This window comes from Tripterygium wilfordii, chromosome 21 (genome assembly GCF_013401445.1).
Source record: "Tripterygium wilfordii isolate XIE 37 chromosome 21, ASM1340144v1, whole genome shotgun sequence".
In the NCBI taxonomy this organism is placed as follows: Eukaryota; Viridiplantae; Streptophyta; class Magnoliopsida; order Celastrales; family Celastraceae; genus Tripterygium; species Tripterygium wilfordii.
In genome coordinates, this window is record NC_052252.1 from 18,453,755 (window position 1) to 18,476,964 (window position 23,210).

Below are 23,210 nucleotides of genomic sequence, written 5' to 3' on the forward strand. Positions count from 1 at the left end.
GTTACCAAAGGTTCTAAGTTCTCTTATTCACGCCCAATTAGTTAAGCAAGCACAAATATATATAAGATTAACAGAAAAGAAACAAACACATCCACTTAATTAATTACCCCCTAGGATACTCAAATTTTAATAAAGGTCGTGACGGCTACGCAATATTTATTCTTTTTGGCTTTTTTTTTTCTTGGGTATGAGAGAACCACAATCTGTCTCTCTCTCTATATATATCCTACAATATGTTTCATAGTTATGAACCTCTCACATATACATGAATTAGCTCTCAGGTTGCATTGGAGAAAACAGAACATGAATTCGCATAGGCAGTTTTTGGCGTCGGTTGCATTGGCACTCATAATTGTTGCTCTCTCTCCAGAACTTCAAGGAGCGCATGCCAGGCCATTATTAACACACATCAATCGACAAGGTAAACATACATAAATATATGTTTATATATATATATATATATATATAGAGAGAGAGAGAGAGAGAGAGAGAGAGAGGGAGTTTGTATTTGATGCTTTGTGGGTGTGGGTGGGTGTGGGTGTTTTTTTTTTATGAATAATATTTAAGGCAATTAACATGTTATTAGGGAATTCGAAGACATGGGTTGCAACACTTGGATTGGTTTGCAAGTGCTGTGATGGTCCTGAAGGTGATGAGTGCAGGAGCTCAGTTGATGCATCTTCATGTCCCAAGCCAAAGCTTCAATGCCATCCATGGAAGTTTCACTGAGAATTTACATTTATAGTAGTATTTGATTATTAATTTAGCCTTGTCATTTACAAAATCTAGATAAATATATTGAGGATTACTTCAAATAATTATTAATTACATACATATATATATATAAATATATATATATATATAATAAAGTCTTTATTCTTTCAGCTAATTTCCAGATGAAGATATTGAAATCTAGAAAGTCCGATACCCCTTTATAATCCTTTTGGTCACTTAGTGGCATGCATGGGTGTATAGAGTCCGTGCGTGCGTGGAAAAAACTTCAAAAGTCCAAAAACATGATCAACTAGTCAAAACAAATCTATATATCAAGTATGTGCGCGTACAAGGTACAGGTCACGATGAGCCCAACATCATAAGGCCCAACAAGATCCAGAATAATTAATATATTAAAGCCTAATACTTTATCTTGTTAATTTGGTACGTCATAAGGTGTGAGAATGTAAGAACTCAGGCTAAAACCAGGAAGACATATCACAATCTTCATCACTTCACTTGAGAACAAGGATAAACTCCAACAAAACAGAGCATTGAATATCTAACTGAAGATAGGACTTCCTCCCAAAGAAGTAAAAAAGAAACAAAAGAAGAAGATGCATGCATTTGCGTTACCCATAAACAAATCATCTCTACATTTTTTGTACATCATTACAAAAATGGTTAAAAGTTGGTAGAATAAATAAACTAATCTTGATTGATCCACTTGAAACATTTTATTGGCATGCTGAGTCTAGATTCTACATGACAAACACGGTCTCAGAAATCCAACAGCAAGGCAAGGGGGTGAGGGGCTTTTGTTGGACTGTAGTGCAGTGACAATCTCCACTTCTCGCAAACAGAATATTCTTTTTTATTGCCGAGTGAAAATCACCGCCAAATTCGTGAACTACATAACAGTTACACATACCAATATACCAATACCATTTATTGGTTTTATTTCATTACCATCTTCGACCAAAAGGAGCCACCACAAGAAGTCACCAAATTCACGCACTCTCTATCTCCACCACCCCCAGCTAACGCCCTTTGTGCTTCTTGAATATTTTCTTCTTTCTCTTCCTCTATTTCTTGCTCCAACCCAGTTCTCAAAAGGTAAGCGAATGAAATTCTACGTTTTATTACTCTCTCTTTTCTTTTTTTTTCCAATATGGGATTTTGAGGGAATTCTCTTTGTTTTGGAATTCAAAAGAAAGATTGCTGATTTGGAATTCTGAGGTTGATGAAGCATGAGAAAATGCGAAATATTGAGAAATGTTTTATGGGTTGCTTTTGATTTTTTATGAATGATTTTGAGGCGACTACTGATGCTGCTCTCTCCGCAGGGTCGTTGAGAGTTGGAGGAATCTTTTGAAGACTGAGTTGGGAACTGGGTTTCTGAAGATATGGTTTTATTTGGGGGTGTTTCTGCTTTGGGTTTGAAACACAGTGCACCATCTTTTCGAGGTAGCGAGTTCATGGGTCACAGTTTCAGAAATCCTTGTACGAATTCTGTTAAACTACGGCCACAGAGAGGTGCCTGCCCTTTGAAGGTTTTGTTTTCTTTTGCTCTTGCGATTTCATTTCCACATTTTATATCGGATTTTCAGGAATGAAACCAAAAATTTATTCAATGTTCAGTTGGAATCAGTTATGGAACTGAAAAATGCATTCAGTGTTCTGTTGAGATCAGTATGTGTTTGATGCAGGTTGTTTGTGTGGACTATCCGAGACCAGACCTTGAGAGTGCTCAAAACTTCATAGATGCTGCCATCTTATCTTCTTCATTTCAAACCTCTCCAAGGCCAGTTAAGCCGCTGAAGGTTGTTATTGCTGGTGCAGGTGATGGAAGATCTTCCTTTCCTTTTAAATTTGTAAAGATGTATTGCCAACAATGATTCATTTTAGAACAGCAAGTTGAGCCTGACCTGGAGGACATGTTCTCAAACTTTCTTTTCTCCGTTATTTATGTTAGCTATCATGTTTGCAATGTGTCCTTTCTACATTTTCATTGAATTAACAGTTTTGTTGGCAGTAAATGTAGGAAGACTTATGGTTTAGCTATGCACGATGCATTTGCTCTCGAGTCCAAAGATGCTTATGAGCATTTCAAAAGTGGCTCTAGTTTTTTCTTATGGAAAGACTAATGATAACTTTTTTTGTGAGTTCCCTCTTTTTGTAATAAAGAAGAATATCGATCGGATAAGATTAATCGATTGTGTAGCTTTAGACGGAATTAAAAATGAAAGAGAACATTATGATGGATCCCAAATGATTTTGTGGATTGATGTTGCCAATCTCAAATAGTTGGGATTATGCCTTAGATGACGATGATGATAAATTTCCTCTTTCTATTTTATTTAATTTTTTCCTTCTGTAGGTTGATTTCCTTTAGCAATGAAGTTTCTTCACTAAGATGCCAAACTTATGGCGTGACATATATATTATTGGTATTTCTGTGCCTGGAATAGCCTTTATATTAACTTATGACATCATTTTAAAACTGTGTGTTGATTGTATTAAGCATTTAGATGGGGTTTTAGAATATTTGACTGGCAGGCTTTCAGGTGTGAGAGTATCTTTGTTCAGTTACACAGATGTGTCAGGATTTGAATATTTGACTGTATCTTATGTTCTCAAAAGTGTCTTTTGCATGTTGCTCTAGGCAATTTTTTTTATTATGATTTCTAAAAGATATGATGGATGTATTCTTAGAGATGCATGATGCTAAAATTTAAAGGAGTGATTAACCTTCTGTGCTTTTGTTTATTGTTTGATTTATTCTGTGTTTTCCCCTCTGTTAGTAGTTTCAATGTCGTTATTGCAGGTTTGGCAGGTTTATCTACTGCAAAATATTTGGCAGATGCAGGTCATGTTCCCATATTATTGGAAGCAAGAGATGTTCTAGGTGGAAAGGTTCAGTTCTTCCTATTCACAATAAAGTTGGCCCCAGAACTTTTCTTATTTAACATTTTGAAAATTTCTTGTATTTTTTCTTTAATATTACGGTTAGGGAAGAGACAGTTTCTCGAAAGAGAAAAGAGAGGGGAAGGAAGGAGTTGTGCTACCCTCCTTTATGTTTGGAGGAAGAGATGGAAATGAAAGTTTAAGGGGTCTTATAATTTAATTTACAGTGCAATTGTCTCAGAGTGAACCTGGGCCTAGTGGTAAGGTTGCTTTATTGCAACCTAGTGGTCATGTTTTCAAATCTTGGAAACAACCTCTCCGCATTGCAGGGTAACGCTACACACATTGTTGCTAAATAAAGGGAGGAAGAAGGGAACCGGGGGAAGACTGCTTTAGTTATATGGAAATATACACTCATTGCTGTTATTCATAATGAAGCATAGAGGAAAATAAATTATGATATTTTTCTATATTCAGATTCGGTTGCTACATGTAGCCCTAGAGTTTTTTAATGTTTTCAGTTTGTCTCTTTCTTAGGTGGCTGCATGGAAAGATGACGATGGAGACTGGTATGAAACAGGCCTGCATATATTCTGTAAGTTTAGACTTAATCTTGATTCTGAACTTTAAATTCCTGTAACTTGTGAATGTGAGCTTTGTGTACTGGATTTGGTCGTAGGTGGTCTTTGCTTATTTCATCTTCTTACAATTGCAGTATTCTGTCATCAGATTTATGAAATTCTCTCTTTGCTTGAAACAGGGGTTTTGTTCTAGTTGTTCTTATTATAATTATTTATTTTCTTCCTGCAAAGTTGGGGCTTACCCAAATGTGCAGAACCTATTTGGAGAACTCAATATAAGTGATCGGTTGCAGTGGAAGGAGCATTCTATGATTTTTGCAATGCCAAACAAACCAGGAGAATTTAGTCGGTTTGATTTCCCAGAAGTCCTGCCTGCACCCTTAAATGGTAAAGATTTATGTACCTAATTTCCTTATGAATTGTTAAAGATCCGATTTTACTCATAAGAATGACATAGGACTCCAGTCTCCAAGAACTGTCACATTGTTACTGACTGCTTCATTTTTCTTACTTATATAAATCAGATTTGTGTGGATTCCCCATTGGATGCATCACTGTTTCCTTGAAATTAGGTTCTTTTTTGCATGAAATTGATTGGCAGGGATATGGGCAATTTTGAAGAACAATGAAATGTTGACTTGGCCAGAGAAAGTGAAGTTTGCCGTAGGACTCCTGCCAGCAATGGTTGGTGGACAGGCCTATGTTGAGGCACAAGATGGTTTAACTGTTAAAAAGTGGATGAAAAAGCAGGTACAGCGGATATCTCGAGCTTCCTCTTTCAAATGTATAGCAAGATAGAAAATAAGCAACTGCTAGTTGAGTAGGTTGGCTTGTGAATGAGTCTGGAGCCCATATTTATTTGAACTTGGCTAAGTCAAGAGTATTCTTTTCTTAGCACCAGGCTGACTTTTTGATATGATATCTTGTCATACATCCTTACGACTCTTATGAAAATGCCGTTTTAGACTCCTGTAATAGCTCAGACTCTTTGGTTCTGCAATTTGCAGAATGCATTTTACCTAGATTTTTCTGTGTTGGTGCAACTCAGCATCAGCATCTGATACCAATATAGCCACATATCCATGAATTATAGGAATTACATATTTAATGGAGTTTGGGATCTTGGTGAGCATAAAATAATTGTTGGAAGATGAGACTTGTTCTTTTATGGCTACTGAATCATTTGATTTGGAGATGTGGGCTGCAAAACTACAAAACTAGGAGAATCTTAGCAAAGCTAATGAGAAAAGAAAGAGCTGTCTCCAGTGTTTAGGAACTTTCAATCCAAGGAAAAGCCAATATAAAGTGAAGATATTTTTTTTTTCTAGAAGAGTCAATGGGTTGTGTAATATCGGTGCTTCCTAAATTTCTGTGGGAACGCAAAAATATTACTTCACAAATTGTGAAATGGTTGCAGGGCATTTTAGAACTAACCCTCACATGGTCATCTTTATAGTTGATGTTTTCTGACATTGTGCAATCCCTGCAAAATTGGTGTAACTTTTAATATACCAAGAGTTTTGACCCATTCTTCGTAGGGTGTACCTGAAAGAGTGACTACTGAGGTGTTTATTGCCATGTCAAAGGCGCTAAACTTCATTAACCCTGATGAATTGTCAATGCAATGTATTTTGATTGCTCTGAACCGATTCCTCCAGGTATTTTACTTCTTCAGTTCTTCCTGCAATATGGCTCCACTGGTATCTGCTGAAAGGTTCATACTTTACCAGTTCTATAGATATAGGGTGCGTTTGGTAGACAATTTTGACAATGGCATATATTGTAGCATATATTATAAGTAATAAATGGTAGCATATAGAGTGATTGAAATGCTGGTAGGTGTTTGGTTGTACTTTTGCTGATAGTATATATGGTGTTAAAATTGTTGTGTAAATTACATGTAGGGGTATTATTCATTTAAGTTGTAACTGGTTTAAATAAATAGCAATATAAATTATAAATAATTTCTTAAATATTAATAATTATTTAAATAATTTTTATTGACAAAATAATTACAGAATTACTTAAATAAATTATTTATAATTAAAAAAAGTAATCATTTAAAGAACAATTTACTTAAAGAATAATAATTTGAAAATGACAATCAAAATCATCCAAAGCTCACAATAATTGGAGTTGCTGGGTTATGTAGAGGAGGATGAGAGGCGGTCAATGGAGGAGGTGAGTGGTGAGAGAGATGCACATAAACAGAGGAGAGAGGTGAAAAAGATGGGGGCTTTATCATCATTTTATTTAAAATCAAGGACATAATTGGAAAACGGTGTTCAAAGTGTTTCAAAATTGTTCAAAATGGAACAATTTCAAAATGGGCAATATATGCTTCAAGAATTGTCTCAGTTTTTGGGTCCAAAAATTGTTGTTTGGTTGTGCTTCACAATATATGGTTCAATCACAAGATATTGTCTACTAATATTGTGCACCAAACGGGGCCATAATGTTCTTCAAATGATCCTTTATGTAATTTTGTTAAAATATTTTGAAATACTGGCTTACAGAGGTATCACAAGAATTTCACGTGGGTGACACCAAAATAGTATGCACTAGGTAGCGGAGACGAGAGGAAAGGGGTGGGGAAGGGTTATTGGGGCATAGGGGAGGGATTTAGGACTATTGATGAGGCTCCTTTTGGGGAGGTGAGGTTCACATCTCTCAAAAGATGGACTGATTGATTCTGCACAGCATTGAAGCTTTTCTTTCCATTAGTAGATGTGAGTAGACTTATGCTAGTTTTCATGAAAGCGAGTAGGCTTATGACATACTGATCTTTGGAGTGACCAGAATGAAACTATCCAAGCAGCACTGAAGTATAGTGTAATTGTGTGTACTTTCATCCCCTTTTTGAGGAGGCTAATAGGTTGTTTGGTTATATGTGGAGGATCATGTTCCATGGATCAATCGTGCAAGGTGTTTTGCAAGCAAATCCAATAGGTTGAAATATGCCAAAAAAGAGCAATACTAAAGAAGAAATGGATGGTATAATTGGAGTTTGAATTATCTTCTTCATGCATAACTTATGGTACTTGCATCATTTACCTACCTGCTCTATGGATCCAATATGAGACCCTGAGTTCATATCATATCCAATTCACCGAATTGAAGTTATCTCTGACCTTCGACCGTAGTCCGTAGTTTGATTAAATATTCTAGTGGCACGGCTATTGCAAGATATATGTAAATACCAAGAATAAGATACATGCTCACATGTAAGCATTCTTTGCTAGTGATGGAAGCCAAAGAATCAAAGATCTTTGGTCTCCATCAGCTAGCCTCTACATGTTCATCACAGCATATATTTGTAACTCTCTTGATGAGAATAATATCTTTGATGTAATAGATCTATTTCTTATGAATAATTTTGTACATGGGTAGCATCAAGCACTCTCGATGAGAGTACTATCCTTGATGTAAGAGTTCCTATTTCTTGTGAATAATTTTGTACATGGGTTGCATCAGCTTGATGTCTTCATTGCGTTGCTTGTTTCTTCTGAATGAAATTCTCTTAAGACCCCAAATATACACACACACGTGTGTGTGTGTGTGTCTGCATGTATGTATTCAGATGTGTTACATATTCTCATTTGATGAAATAATAGATATTCTAGTATTAGTACCTGGATTAGTCTTCTAATAAACCTTGACCTGTTTTAACCATGCTCTATTCCTTTTGAGACATAGCTTTTATTACTCCAACAGGCAAGAAACGTTGTGATTCCAGTATCATTTTCCATGCATCTCCTCTTTCTGTCTTTCACAGTCTGATAGTGTCCCTGCCTCCAAAAACCAATTATGAATGCATTCCATCAAAGTATAGGCAATATAGTGTACTTGTCCTGTGATTAAAATAAATTCAAGGAAGATATGTTCTTATAACATCATACTAGTTGCTTCATAATCAATAAGATCATATAACAGGAGAAGCATGGCTCAAAGATGGCTTTCCTAGATGGTAATCCCCCAGAGAGACTATGCATACCCATAGCTAATCACATTCGATCACTGGGTGGGGAAGTTCATCTTAATTCACGAATAAAGAAAATTGAGCTAAATGGTGATGGGACAGTGAAGAGCTTCTTACTAAATGATGGACATACGGTTGAAGGAGATGCTTATGTATTCGCAACTCCAGGTATACTAGAGTTTCTCGAGCTGTACATAACGTTTATTATATATGTCTATTTTATGTTTATGGTTTATCTGATCCTCTCTCTCTCTCTCTCTCTCTCATGTTTCTGCTCCATCAGTTGATATCCTGAAGCTTCTCTTGCCTGATAGCTGTTGGACCATAGGTCCTACATGTATAATTTTGATGATTCACCATCTCATGCTATTTGATTATTTAATGAATTTATAAATATATCAAGCAAGTGAATTGATATGTATTGATAATCATGCTTAATTTTTAAGAATATATTATTTGATCAAGATAATCATGATTCATCATATTTTACGTGACTTGAGTGATTTGGAACCTGATATGTATTGTGCATATAAAACTGCTGAAAAGTTAGTCTGCGCAAGCTAACTTCCAAATGCCATAACTTAGTCATATGAATTCTGATTAATGTGTTTCTTGAACTAGAATTTAATTAATACATAAATGAACACATCTTATGCAGAGTAAATGATCAAATTTCACCTCCTTACTTTTCAATCTTATGTTCGAAGTTGCTGTATCTGTGAAAAACCCGAAACTGTGTTAGTTGAGCTTTCTCTTCTATATTGAATGATCATATGAAGGAATATTACTTTGAAATTTGACATGGACATTCTAATGTACTTATTATGATTTATCATACATAAATTAAAATTTGTTGAATCCAATTTCTATTGATTTACCTAAGTGCAAGGCATGAAGCTTTTACAAGCTTACAAGCCAAAATGAGGTGTCTATACACCAAACTCTTAGTAGGTACAATGTGTTGGGAGTTCAGTCATGACCAGGACTTGGTTCTAAGGAGAAATGTAATCCAGCTACCCAAGAATGGACTTGGTCCTAGGACATTCTGGAGCTGCACATTCAGCTATAAAGGCAAGATTTCAGACCTGGAATTTACAATATTGGTTGAAGTTCAAATTTGTCTTAAATTCAAATGCAAAGAGAATGGAGCTAAAATCTCTTGGAGAAACAGCTGTCATCAACGCCATCTCTATAAATGTGCCAACACCATCAGTAAAGTCCTTGAAGAGGAGATATTTTGGAGCTTATTTCGAGACAAACGGTTATATATTTGAAGGATCAGATTTGATAAGTTTTACATCTTACGGTCTATGATTAAAGCTAAGTTGGAGAGTCCAGATTAAAGAAATGATTATGATCTAAAGGATGAGCTTGTGACAACACATGAATGGAAGAATCATTTTGAAGACTAAGCATGCTCCCAACGGCTATCTTATGGAAGGTCATAATTTAATGATATATTTGTTTCAATGATTCAGATTAGCATGTGAAATTGAAGGCTGAGATTGAAGATTAAGACTAATCCAATGGCTGAGCTAGTAAGAGAAAAGTGCATCAAAAAGGGATTCCTTTTCTTCTCCGGTTGGTAGAAGCAATCATTAAGGTGAAATTTTTTTTCTTCAATCAAAAGGTGTGAAATCCATTTTTAATCGAGAGTGGTCATCATAAAATCTTTAAGCCTCTACTCAAGAGGTAGTGCTGAATTTAGCTATAGATTTGATCATTCATTCTTCAAGCCTTCTTACTTGAAAATCTACTAAAAAAAGTTTGAGAGCGCCATTTTTCACCTAAATCCTTACCAGTGAGCATTCATTGTTGAAAAATCCTTAAGAGTTCTCTTATTGTGTGATTCTAAACACTTTCTTAAGAGAACCTAGAGCTTAACCACTTATCCTTTCCGTGTGAAAGTTTTTGGGTTTTCTTAAAACCTTAGTGTGGAAGTTTGGGAATTAGCTTGAAATTCCTAGGTTGGGGGTAACCTTGAAGCCCTTGTGTAAGCTTTTGTGGTGAGCTTGTGAAAGCCACATCTTTAGTGGAAGTTGGAAAATCCTAGGTTGGTGAACCTAGGTAGTAGACGTAGGAGAAGGATCTCCGAACTACTATAAATTGTTGTGTCGACTTTCTTGATTGTCTTGCTTGCTTGTTGATTGATTAAGTGTTTAATTGCTTTCTGAACTATTTTTGGTCATTGCAAGACCTTACATTAAAACTGATTTTCTGTCCTTGTGTGGTGATAATTTGTTTAAGGTTGTAAATTGCAGTAGTTAAGGTTTCTCTAAACCATTAGGTTAAGTGTTTTGATTGTAGAATTTTCTGGATCACAAATCTGTCCGTACATTGTTCACATAGCTAGACTTTGAATTTTAATCTGAATTTTTGATATAGTATTTATCAAGGTGTTGTGATATTTCACATAAAATTTCGTTGCATTTCGACATCGTTTGATAAGTGAAATCTGTGTTGCAAAATCTGTGCGCAAGGTGTTATTTAAAAAAAAAAAATAAAAAAAAATCTGGTTTTTGGAATTCTTGATTATTTGATATTCAATCATTCAAAATATTGCATCACATTGTGCATTGGATTGAATCTTGATTAGGATAATTATTATAGTCCAAATTGTGTGCTATTTGTTAAATTGAGATTAATTTGATTGAATTTTTAAAGGGGATTCCTAACTTGGAATTTGGGGACACAATTCACCCCCCCTCTTGTGTATGCCTAGGTCCATCAATTGGTATCGGAGCGAGGTTAGCTAAAAGTAGGATTAACATCCGAATTAGCAAATTTGATGGCATACACACCTTCTAGCTCATATTATGAGGTCGAAGGCCTTTCCATGAATAGACCTCCACTCTTCAAAGCGAGAGACTATGGTTTTTGGAAAAATAGGATGAAAATTTTCCTTAGGTCAAATGATTTGAACTTATGGAGGGTTATTGAAAATGGACCATTTATACCTACGAAAATTGAAGAAGGAAAGGTTGTAGAGAAAGATGAAAGTGAGTGGACAAGTGAAGATGATAAGAAAGTATCCATAAATGAAAAGGCTATTAATCTTTTGCATATTGCTTTGATTCGTAGTGAGTATGAACACATTTCCACATGCACAAGTGCACAACAAATTTGGAAGATGCTTGAGTTGAGGCATGAGGGGACCTCCCAAGTAAAGGATTCCAAAATTAACATGCTTGTCACTAAATATGAACTTTTTAAGATGAATGATAATGAGTCAATTAGTGATATGTATGCTAGGCTTACTTGTATTTGTAATGAACTTGCTTCTTTAGGAAAGCCTTATTCGGATAAGGATAAAGTTCAAAAGATCTTGAGAAGTTTGCCTAAGGTATGGAATACAAAGGTCACGGCGATAAAGGAAGCTAAGGATCTTAGAACATTGAAGATAGAGGAGTTGTTAGGAAGTCTAATGACTCATGAGTTAGAGATGATGAATGAAGTGGAAGAAGATGTTCCTAAAAAAAAGGGGATAGCTCTAATGGTTGAAAAGAGTGAGTCTAGTGACTCAGATGATAGTGAAGATAATATGGAAGGGGTTGCCTTTCTAACTAAACAATTTAAGAAGTTCTTAAAAAATAAGAGAGGTGGTTTTAAGAATAGGAAGTTTTCAAAAGACAAGGATAAGGAGAAAGAGAGAAAGAAACCTACTTGTTATAAGTGTGGAGAGGTAGGACACATAATAGCCGAGTGCCCTAAGATGAACAAAAAGAAATTTAAGGGTAAGGATAGGAAAGGAAAGAGTGAGAAGAAGGAGAAGAAAGCTTTTAAGGCTACATGGGATGATTCATCTTCAAATGATTCATCAAGTGAGGAAGAGATGGAGATAAGGGCAAATTTTTGTCTTATGGCAAAAGGAGAAGAATCCTCTTCTCCCACGGATGAAATGGTAACTTCTAACTCTCTTTCCTTTGATGAATTGCAAGATGCTTATGATGAGTTATGTGATTCTTTTGGTGATTTAATGTCAAAATACAAGCTTGCTAAGAAAGAGACATCCAGACTTAAGAAAGTTGAGCATGAGCACTTAAATGATTGTGTTGACATGCATGCAAAACTTTGTAAAATAAATGCTCGGTGTGATGTATCCTTGAAAGAAAATGAAACACTTAGAAATGAATTGAGCATGCTTACTTCAAACATCTCCAATGATGCTGTAAATGTTACAGTAAATGACCTTACATTATCCCTTGATGCCTTGATTGAAGAAAACAAATTTTTAAAAGGGAAAACATGCGTGTTTGATTTTGATGCCTCTGGGACAGATCTGAAATTTTCAAAATTAAATGAATATGATGAGCTTAAAGCTAGGTTGCATGACTTGGAAGAAGAATTAAAGACATGGGATGAACATAAATGCACACTCATGTCTAATGCATTTTCTTTGCACAATGAACTTGATGTTATGAAATCTAAGAACAAGGATCTTGAATTGCAATTTGAGAAATTTTCTATGAGTTCCAAATCTTTGGATATATTGCTTGCTTCTCAAAGACATTATTTGGATAAAAGTGGATTAGGATATGATCCTATGAAGCTACATGAGACTTTGAATGGCACAAATGCCATGGTCAAGGATGTGGCTCTCACGGGTCACACTTCCTTCACTAGGGTCACACACCCTAAGGTCAAGAAAATGAAAGTAAAGAAGTTTTGGGTTCCTATGAATTTAAAATATGAGGAAAAGAGAGCTTATGTAAAAGAAACTTTTGATGTGAATGTTCATTCTTTTGTTGTTGTGCTCACTAACCTTCAAGGATCCAAGGCTTGGATACCTAAGGTATCTTAAATTTACATGTTTAGGTGTGCTTCAAATCACAATTTGAACCATGCAAATGGTACTTGGATAGTGGGTGCTCAAGGCATATGTCCGGGAATGTCTCTCTCTTCACAAATTTGGTGAGAAAGAAAAATGGAGGATATGTCACCTTCGGGGACAATTCTAAAGGTAGGATCCTAGGTATTGGATCCATAGGTAACTCTTCCTACACTCTTGATAAGGTTCTTTATGTTGATAATTTATCATTTAATTTAATGAGTGTTAGTCAACTAGATGATAAAGGTTATGAAATTAATTTCAAAGGCTCTAGATGTGTGATTAAGAACGAAAATGGTGAAGCTATTTTATTTGGTAAAAAATGTGAAAATGTTTATGTGATTGATGTTAAGTCTTCTTGTAGTGAAAATATTCCATGTTTGATTGCATCTAGTGATAGTACTATGTATTGGCATAGGAAATTAGGACACATTGGTATATCTACTTTGCAAAAATTATATGCAAAAGACTTAGTTAGGGGGCTGCCCAAACTAATTTTCAACAAAAATGATATGTGTGATGCTTGTGTTAAAGGAAAGCAATGTAAAGAGTCTTTTAAGTCTAAAGATGTTGTTAGTACCTCTAGGCCTTTACAATTGTTACATCTAGACTTATTTGGACCTAGTAGAATTAAAAGTTTAGGTGGGAAACAATATGCTTTTGTTATTGTAGATGACTTTTCTAGATTTACATGGTGTTTATTTATTGCACATAAAAATGATGCTTTGCATGTTTTTAAAATTTTATTAAAGAAATTGCAAAATGAATTTGACTTGCATATTTCTAAAATTAGGAGTGACCATGGAGGAGAATTTGAAAATCATGGATTTGATGCATTGTGTGACTCATATGGTATATCACATAATTTTAGTGCTCCTAGAACACCTCAACAAAATGGAGTTGTTGAAAGGAAGAATAGGACACTTCAAGAATTGGGTAGAACTATGTTGCTTGAATATAATTTACCTAAATATTTTTGGGCCGAAGCTATTAATAATGCATGCTATGTGTCAAATAGATTATCTATTCGAAAAATATTAAATAAAACTCCTTATGAAATTTTATATGGAAAAAGACCAAAAGTTGATTATTTTAGGGTGTTTGGTTGTAAATGTTTTATTTTAAACACCAAAGATAATCTTGACAAATTTGATGCAAAAAGTGACATTGGCATATTTTTAGGATATTCTTCACATTCTAAAGCATATAGAGTGTTTAACACTAAAACTAAAAATGTTGAAGTAAGTGTGCATGTAAAGTTTGATGATATGACCTTGTCTAGTCCAAATGTGCTTGTAGAAGATGAAATTTCAGGTTTTGAAGGACTTGATCATTCAAAAGAAAAAGAAGACATTGCAGCCCGTGAGGGTCTAGTTGATCAAAATGCTGCACCATTGGTGGAAGGCATGGAAAAGATGAGTATATCACAAAATAAAGCTACTCCAAGTGGTGAAGAATGGATACAACCTATAGAAAGCGATACACCTCAAGAAAATACCAATGATGATCAAGAAGAACCAAGTGTAGGTCTTCATCGGTACAAAGTTATGAAATCTCACCCTAAAGAACAAATCATTGGTGATTTACATGAAGGACGACAACCAAGAGCAAAAAGGGTTTCGACGGTCAACTCTAATCTTAACTCTTTAAATTCTTTTGCTTTAATTTCTTTGGTAGAACCTAAAAATATTAAAGAAGCTTTGTTAGATAATGGTTGGGTATATGCTATGCAAGAGGAACTTGAACAATTTGAAAGAAGTAGGGTTTGGAAACTTGTTCCAAAACCCGAAGACCATACTATTATAGGAACCAAATGGGTATTTAGGAATAAAATGGATGAAAATGGAAAAGTGACTAGGAACAAAGCTAGGTTAGTAGCCCAAGGTTATTGCCAACAAGAAGGAATTGATTATGATGAAACCTTTGCACCGGTTGCAAGGTTGGAGGCCATTAGATTACTACTTGCATTTGCTTGTCATAAAGGTTTTAAATTATTTCAAATGGATGTTAAAAGTGCATTTTTAAATGGTGTGATAAATGAGGAAGTGTATGTGAAACAACCTCCCGGTTTTGAAAATAACAAGTATCCTAATCATGTTTATAAGTTGGATAAAGCCTTATATGGATTAAAACAAGCTCCTCGAGCTTGGTATGAAAGACTATCAAACTTTTTGACTTCTAGTGGTTTTACTTGTGGAAGTATAGATAAGACTTTGTTTGTGAAGTATGATAGTGATGATTTGCTTGTAGTACAAATTTACGTTGATGACATTATATTTGGAGCAACTCGTGAATCTATGTGTAATGAGTTTTCTTCTTGCATGCAAAGTGAATTTGAAATGAGCATGATGGGTGAACTTACTTACTTTCTAGGGTTACAAGTTAGACAAACATCTAAGGGAATTCATATTAGTCAAACAAAGTATACAAATGACTTGCTAAAGAGGTTTGGAATGGAATTATCAAAAGGTTCATCCACACCTATGGGAGTGGGAATCAAACTTGAATATGACCTTGAAGGCATAGAGATAGATCAAAAGTTGTATAGGTCTATGATTGGTTCTTTATTGTACTTGACAGCATCTAGACCAGACATAATGTTTAGTGTTTGCATGTGTGCTAGGTATCAATCTAATCCTAGGGAATCTCACTTAGTGGCTGTAAAAAGGATTCTTAGGTATTTAAAGAACACATCTTCATTAGGGCTTTGGTATAATAAGGAATCTCCATTTGTCTTACATGCTTATGTTGATGCTGATTATGGAGGATGTAGAATAGATAGAAAAAGCACAAGTGGTACTTGCCAATACCTAGGAGAGATGCTTATTTCTTGGTTTTCCAAGAAGCAAACTAGTGTTGTCTTAAGTACTACCGAAGCCGAATATATGGCTATAGGTAGTTGTTGTGCCCAAATATTATGGATCAAGCAACAATTGTTTGATTTCAATATGGCATTTGACCACATTCCTATACATTGTGATAATATAAGTGCCATCCATCTAACTAAAAATCCGGTTTATCATGGAAAGACTAAGCATATAGAAATAAGGCATCACTTCATTAGAGATCATGTGCATAAAGGTGATGTGGTGCTTGAGCATGTAGAAAGTGAACATAATATTGCTGATCTTTTTACTAAACCTTTAGGAAAAGAACGATTTCTCAAATTGAGAGGTGCCTTAGGAATGAGAGAAGCACCATAATTGCATGAGTGTTGGTCTATTCTATATCTTTTCTTGTCATAACCAAAGTTGAGCATGATTCTAAATTGTTTTTACTGCATAAGTCCACCCCTATCTTTCACTCTCCTTTTGATTAATTACAAAAAGGAGGAGAAAGGAAATGATGATAACTTTAAATATGTGTTTAATATGTATAACTTTTGAAATGATGATAACTTTAATATTTATAACTTTTTGAAAGTTAATGGGAGAAAGGAAGTCGTTTCATATGTATAACTTTTGAAATGATGATAACTTTAATATTTATAACTTTTTGAAAGTTAATGGGAGAAAGGAAGTCGTTTCATTTGGTGTCAAAGTTGATTACTTAAGGGGGAGTGCATTACTTGAGGGGGAGTAAATTTTTTATTTAAAAAAAAAAAAAATAATAAAAAAAAAATTAAAAAAAAAAAAGAAAAAAAAAAGAGTGTGCATTAGATAAATGCATTCATTACATTTGGTATCAAATTCAATTGGTATCGAATAGCTCTTTCATCATTTAGGTTTTGTAAATCATCAAAAAGGGGGAGATTGTTGGACCATAGGTCCTACATGTATAATTTTGATGATTCACCATCTCATGCTATTTGATTATTTAATGAATTTATAAATATATCAAGCAAGTGAATTGATATGTATTGATAATCATGCTTAATTTTTAAGAATATATTATTTGATCAAGATAATCATGATTCATCATATTTTACGTGACTTGAGTGATTTGGAACCTGATATGTATTGTGCATATAAAACTGCTGAAAAGTTAGTCTGCGCAAGCTAACTTCCAAATGCCATAACTTAGTCATATGAATTCTGATTAATGTGTTTCTTGAACTAGAATTTAATTAATACATAAATGAACACATCTTATGCAGAGTAAATGATCAAATTTCACCTCCTTACTTTTCAATCTTATGTTCGAAGTTGCTGTATCTGTGAAAAACCCGAAACTGTGTTAGTTGAGCTTTCTCTTCTATATTGAATGATCATATGAAGGAATATTACTTTGAAATTTGACATGGACATTCTAATGTACTTATTATGATTTATCATACATAAATTAAAATTTGTTGAATCCAATTTCTATTGATTTACCTAAGTGCAAGGCATGAAGCTTTTACAAGCTTACAAGCCAAAATGAGGTGTCTATACACCAAACTCTTAGTAGGTACAATGTGTTGGGAGTTCAGTCATGACCAGGACTTGGTTCTAAGGAGAAATGTAATCCAGCTACCCAAGAATGGACTTGGTCCTAGGACATTCTGGAGCTGCACATTCAGCTATAAAGGCAAGATTTCAGACCTGGAATTTACAATATTGGTTGAAGTTCAAATTTGTCTTAAATTCAAATGCAAAGAGAATGGAGCTAAAATCTCTTGGAGAAACAGCTGTCATCAACGCCATCTCTATAAATGTGCCAACACCATCAGTAAAGTCCTTGAAGAGGAGATATTTTGGAGCTTATTTCGAGACAAACGGTTATATATTTGAAGGATCAGATTTGATAAGTTTTACATCTTACGGTCTATGATTAAAGCTAAGTTGGAGAGTCCAGATTAAAGAAATGATTATGATCTAAAGGATGAGCTTGTGACAACACATGAATGGAAGAATCATTTTGAAGACTAAGCATGCTCCCAACGGCTATCTTATGGAAGGTCATAATTTAATGATATATTTGTTTCAATGATTCAGATTAGCATGTGAAATTGAAGGCTGAGATTGAAGATTAAGACTAATCCAATGGCTGAGCTAGTAAGAGAAAAGTGCATCAAAAAGGGATTCCTTTTCTTCTCCGGTTGGTAGAAGCAATCATTAAGGTGAAATTTTTTTTCTTCAATCAAAAGGTGTGAAATCCATTTTTAATCGAGAGTGGTCATCATAAAATCTTTAAGCCTCTACTCAAGAGGTAGTGCTGAATTTAGCTATAGATTTGATCATTCATTCTTCAAGCCTTCTTACTTGAAAATCTACTAAAAAAAGTTTGAGAGCGCCATTTTTCACCTAAATCCTTACCAGTGAGCATTCATTGTTGAAAAATCCTTAAGAGTTCTCTTATTGTGTGATTCTAAACACTTTCTTAAGAGAACCTAGAGCTTAACCACTTATCCTTTCCGTGTGAAAGTTTTTGGGTTTTCTTAAAACCTTAGTGTGGAAGTTTGGGAATTAGCTTGAAATTCCTAGGTTGGGGGTAACCTTGAAGCCCTTGTGTAAGCTTTTGTGGTGAGCTTGTGAAAGCCACATCTTTAGTGGAAGTTGGAAAATCCTAGGTTGGTGAACCTAGGTAGTAGACGTAGGAGAAGGATCTCCGAACTACTATAAATTGTTGTGTCGACTTTCTTGATTGTCTTGCTTGCTTGTTGATTGATTAAGTGTTTAATTGCTTTCTGAACTATTTTTGGTCATTGCAAGACCTTACATTAAAACTGATTTTCTGTCCTTGTGTGGTGATAATTTGTTTAAGGTTGTAAATTGCAGTAGTTAAGGTTTCTCTAAACCATTAGGTTAAGTGTTTTGATTGTAGAATTTTCTGGATCACAAATCTGTCCGTACATTGTTCACATAGCTAGACTTTGAATTTTAATCTGAATTTTTGATATAGTATTTATCAAGGTGTTGTGATATTTCACATAAAATTTCGTTGCATTTCGACATCGTTTGATAAGTGAAATCTGTGTTGCAAAATCTGTGCGCAAGGTGTTATTTAAAAAAAAATAATAAAAAAAAATCTGGTTTTTGGAATTCTTGATTATTTGATATTCAATCATTCAAAATATTGCATCACATTGTGCATTGGATTGAATCTTGATTAGGATAATTATTATAGTCCAAATTGTGTGCTATTTGTTAAATTGAGATTAATTTGATTGAATTTTTAAAGGGGATTCCTAACTTGGAATTTGGGGACACAATTCACCCCCCCTCTTGTGTATGCCTAGGTCCATCAATAGCTGGAGCGAGATACCATATTTCAAGAGATTGGAGAAATTGGTGGGAGTTCCAGTTATCAATATCCACATATGGTTAGTGATGAATTCTATTATTGTTAATAAATTATAAAAAGCCAATCTCTCACTCCCTCTGGTGCCTTGTTCAAAACTGTCTTGCAGTTAGTTTCTTTGCTCATTGGTTTTACATGGAAATTCTGATAAAGAGAAAGGAATAAATTGACAGCTCTGGATTTTATCGTATCTATGTGATATAAATTTGTTAAGGAATGATGGAACATTGGAACATTTATACATTGACTCATTGAGACTCTCACATATGAGTTTTGATATTTCTCCCGCTGCCTTCATTTCCCTCCATTAATAAAATATGCACGCATAAAAATGTGACATTTTCGTGCTCATCGCATGATCAAAGAATCAATTGGAATAAGTTGACAGGGCTGGGTTTTATTGATCCTTTTACTCTAAATTTGCGATGAAATAATGCCATAGTGGAATATTCATACATGCCGTCCTTGATTATCACTTTTTGTGATTGGATGCAGTACATCTCTCTCCACATATATCATTAGTCCAGTCCTTTGCTGACATTATATCTGTTACAGGTTTGACAGAAAACTGAAGAACACATATGATCACCTACTTTTTAGCAGGTCCTGCTCCTACTTTATCACTTTACTAGAGAACCTGAGTTTACTTAATGTATTACTTGAGTTCACTGTGTTGACTTATGTCTTTGAATTTCTCTATCAACTCTCTTTGAATTTTTAGATGGAATTCACAAAATCTGTGATGTAGGATGGATTTCCTTCTTAGGAGGAGGCTTTCCCCTCTTGTCAAAATGTAGAGCTAGATATGCAGAGTTAGTATTATTGTCTTCCACTGTTTTGTGGCCTTGGACAATGATAACATTCCTTGTGGAACATGACTTTACCATGTCCTTATATTCTGGTCGAATCTTATTGATAATGTAAACGAGTTGCTCATTTGATGAAATGAGTTTACCAAATTGTATCAAAACTCTTCTATTGCCTTTTCGGGTTAGTCAGGAGTGGAGATAAGTTGTTCAGTCTGTTGAATATTAAGTTAATATAGAGCAGCACCATAAGTTCAAGTGGACAAGCTTCTCAGCACCCTGCCCTAAATGCGGAGGTTGAATTCCCGATTCTCATTGAACAATAAGAAAAACAAATAAGAATATTAGTTTAATGTAACTTTTAATCTTAAATATAATTACTTAGTTATACGTAACATTTCTTTTCCATTACTTATGTGCAGGAGTCCACTTCTGAGTGTCTATGCAGACATGTCAGTTACATGCAAGGTAAACTACGATCAGATGATTACTCTCGTTCTTTGTTCTCTGCTTAATCGAGGAGGTTATCAATTAGCTTTTGCTTGACTTTTGTACAGATATGAATAGTAGTGTTGGTAGGGCACCGCAAATAATATATTGTCATTTTTGAGGTATATATTTAGCATAAAATCCTGTAGTAGAGTTTTATACGGAAAACTAATGAAATATCTCTCCCTTCAAATCTTCTGGACCTTTCACTTGTGTTCTTTGACTAATTTTCTTATCTAGGCTCATCAGCTAAGGCAAAGTGCATTTATATTTGCAAATTCACCATTAGTTCATGATTTGTCGTAATGCAGGAATACTACAACCCAAACCAATCTATGCTAGAGTTAGTTTTTGCACCGGCAGAAGAATGGATCTCATGCACTGACGCAGAAATTATTGATGCCACCGTGAAGGAACTTGCTAAACTCTTTCCTGATGAAATTTCTGCAGACCAGAGCAAAACAAAAATAGTGAAGTACCATGTTGTTAAGACACCAAGGTTAGAATAGAATGCTTTCCATCTACAATTCTCCCTCTGAATGCAGTCACGTATATCATGAATGTTGCTTAATGTTATATGTGGTGTAGTCCTTGGTCAATAGATATAGGGGATTCTTTCCCTTGATTTGGCATAAAAAGCATTGAGTAGAATAATGGGCCAGCAACATGTTATTTTTATATTATTTGCAATTATTTTTTTCCAGTTGAAGGAGGTCAATATATCATTAACATTGCTTGAAATTATATGGGTTTATCATAGGATAGTAGAGATGGTAAGAGCTAATTCCTCTCATATGGAAACTAGTGCTTCATTGCCTTGGTTTTCTTCTATCTCTGGTTACATTAAAGATACTAACTGCATTAGTTTACTTATTTCGCTCCATTTCTTCTTATACTTGATTAACACGTCTCAGGTCTGTATATAAAACTGTCCCGAATTGTGAACCCTGCCGCCCTTTACAGAGATCTCCCATAGATGGATTCTATTTAGCCGGTGATTTTACCAAACAGAAGTACTTAGCTTCAATGGAAGGTGCTGTTCTTTCAGGAAAGCTTTGCGCACAGGCCATTACACAGGTCCCATATTCTAGACTCAATCGTGCTTTATGTCATCTATCATTTTCAAATCCTTATTATAATTGCACTTATAAAAGTTTGGTGTTTTTGGGAATTTCAAAATCATAAGCTCCAAGTTGCATTAGATGTGAAAACTGCATATAAAATAAGAATGCTAGCGTAGCATTGCCAGGGGGAGATGGATCAAAAGTCCCCTTTCCAAATAGGCTTGGAAAGATAAGTCCTACAAAATTGAGTGTATCTCACATTCAAAATGTAATACAATGGATAATCTTATCTGCTCAAGTACGACTTAGATTTAAAATTTGCAGGATTATGAGTTACTTGCCACTCGTGGACAAAGAACTTTGGCAGAAGCAAGCATCCGATAACCTCAATGGAGAGGTGGTTTTGCAACAGCAGCCTCGAGTTGCGTAGATATTGATTGTGAATTGGTTACATTATACGGATAACATGTCAAAAAAAGAAAAGAAAAGGGGGCAGTGTCAGTGTGTGAAGTTCAGCTTGTAACACTCTTGATACGTTGTGATGTATTCTTTGTTTTCAATAAACCCGTTTCTTCTGCAGTTTCATATGGTAAATGTGATGACTATGTTCACTCCCTCCTTCAAAAGTTCCGAACTATTTTCTTTTTAGATATGGAAGTTGAAGCAAAATCTCGCCAACTTTTTAACTTGACCATGTTCTTTTTCCAGTACTGTAGTATGTGTACATATCTTTTCCCGCAGTCTATTGGTCGTCTATATGACCACGATGATATATGATTTTGAGTGTTGAGCTATTAGGAGACAATATATGTATTTTTTAGTATAATGAAATTCGTTAATTATAAGCTTTGCAGAACATATTATTGTAATCATCATACAACTCGGTGTATATATCACCAAATTAGCATATAATATAATCTGATAACATCACAACAAAGACTTCATTTTATGAAAGTGATACTAAATGCCATCGCAAGCCCAAAACTCCCTTAAGCTCTCTATTCATTGCATGTCCTCAAATTCCCTTAGATCTTAGTTAACCATGTACCGCGCCATGCAAACAAAAAAAAAAAGAAGAAAAAAAAAACACAAATTACTTGACAATGCTTAAAGTCCAACAATTCCAAATAAGGAAGAAGGAAAAAGAAGAAAAGAAGTCACTTGGTGCAATCGGTGTTTTTGGAGATGGGAACGCTGGTGTCAACGCCGCATTTTTGAGGAAGAGAAGAGGCTGCGTCTTGGTTTATATTTGGGAATTTAGAGGCGGTTTGCCTATCCGCGGTTGTTGGAGTGATTGCTTTCAAATTCTTGACACCTTCACAAGCACAACAAGCTGGTGTGAGAATATTGCTGCCTGAAATGAGGTATTGCATCTGGGATCATGAGTTTTAGGTTCGAATCCTGAGGGGAGTGTGGGTCAGGGTTTTAAACTAAAATAGATAAATGAACTTTTCTACTATTTCTTAAGATGAACATACATACATATATATATATATATATATATATATATATAATATATATATATATGTAAGATGATATTACATTTTCTACGGATAAACGAGAGACGAGAGATGTTGTTATGTCTCGGTACAATCTTGCTGCAGTGCGTGGTCAAACGAA

General features: G+C 34.8%; 1 protein-coding gene across 1 annotated transcript; it reads left to right on the top strand.

Moving 5' to 3' along the window:
• The first annotated feature begins 1,647 nt into the window (after nucleotides 1–1,647).
• LOC119987623 (15-cis-phytoene desaturase, chloroplastic/chromoplastic-like) lies at nucleotides 1,648–22,276 on the top strand. The gene is made up of 16 exons (XM_038832527.1): nucleotides 1,648–1,830; nucleotides 2,061–2,267; nucleotides 2,424–2,556; nucleotides 3,542–3,630; nucleotides 4,159–4,216; nucleotides 4,434–4,589; nucleotides 4,804–4,952; nucleotides 5,741–5,860; nucleotides 8,136–8,349; nucleotides 8,465–8,491; nucleotides 19,178–19,253; nucleotides 19,787–19,834; nucleotides 20,460–20,505; nucleotides 20,838–21,025; nucleotides 21,441–21,603; nucleotides 21,915–22,276. The coding sequence occupies exons 2-16, from the start codon at nucleotides 2,121–2,123 to the stop codon at nucleotides 21,972–21,974; spliced, it is 1,674 nt and encodes a 557-aa protein (XP_038688455.1). The 5' UTR covers nucleotides 1,648–1,830; nucleotides 2,061–2,120; the 3' UTR covers nucleotides 21,975–22,276.
• Nucleotides 22,277–23,210: the final 934 nt, after the last annotated feature.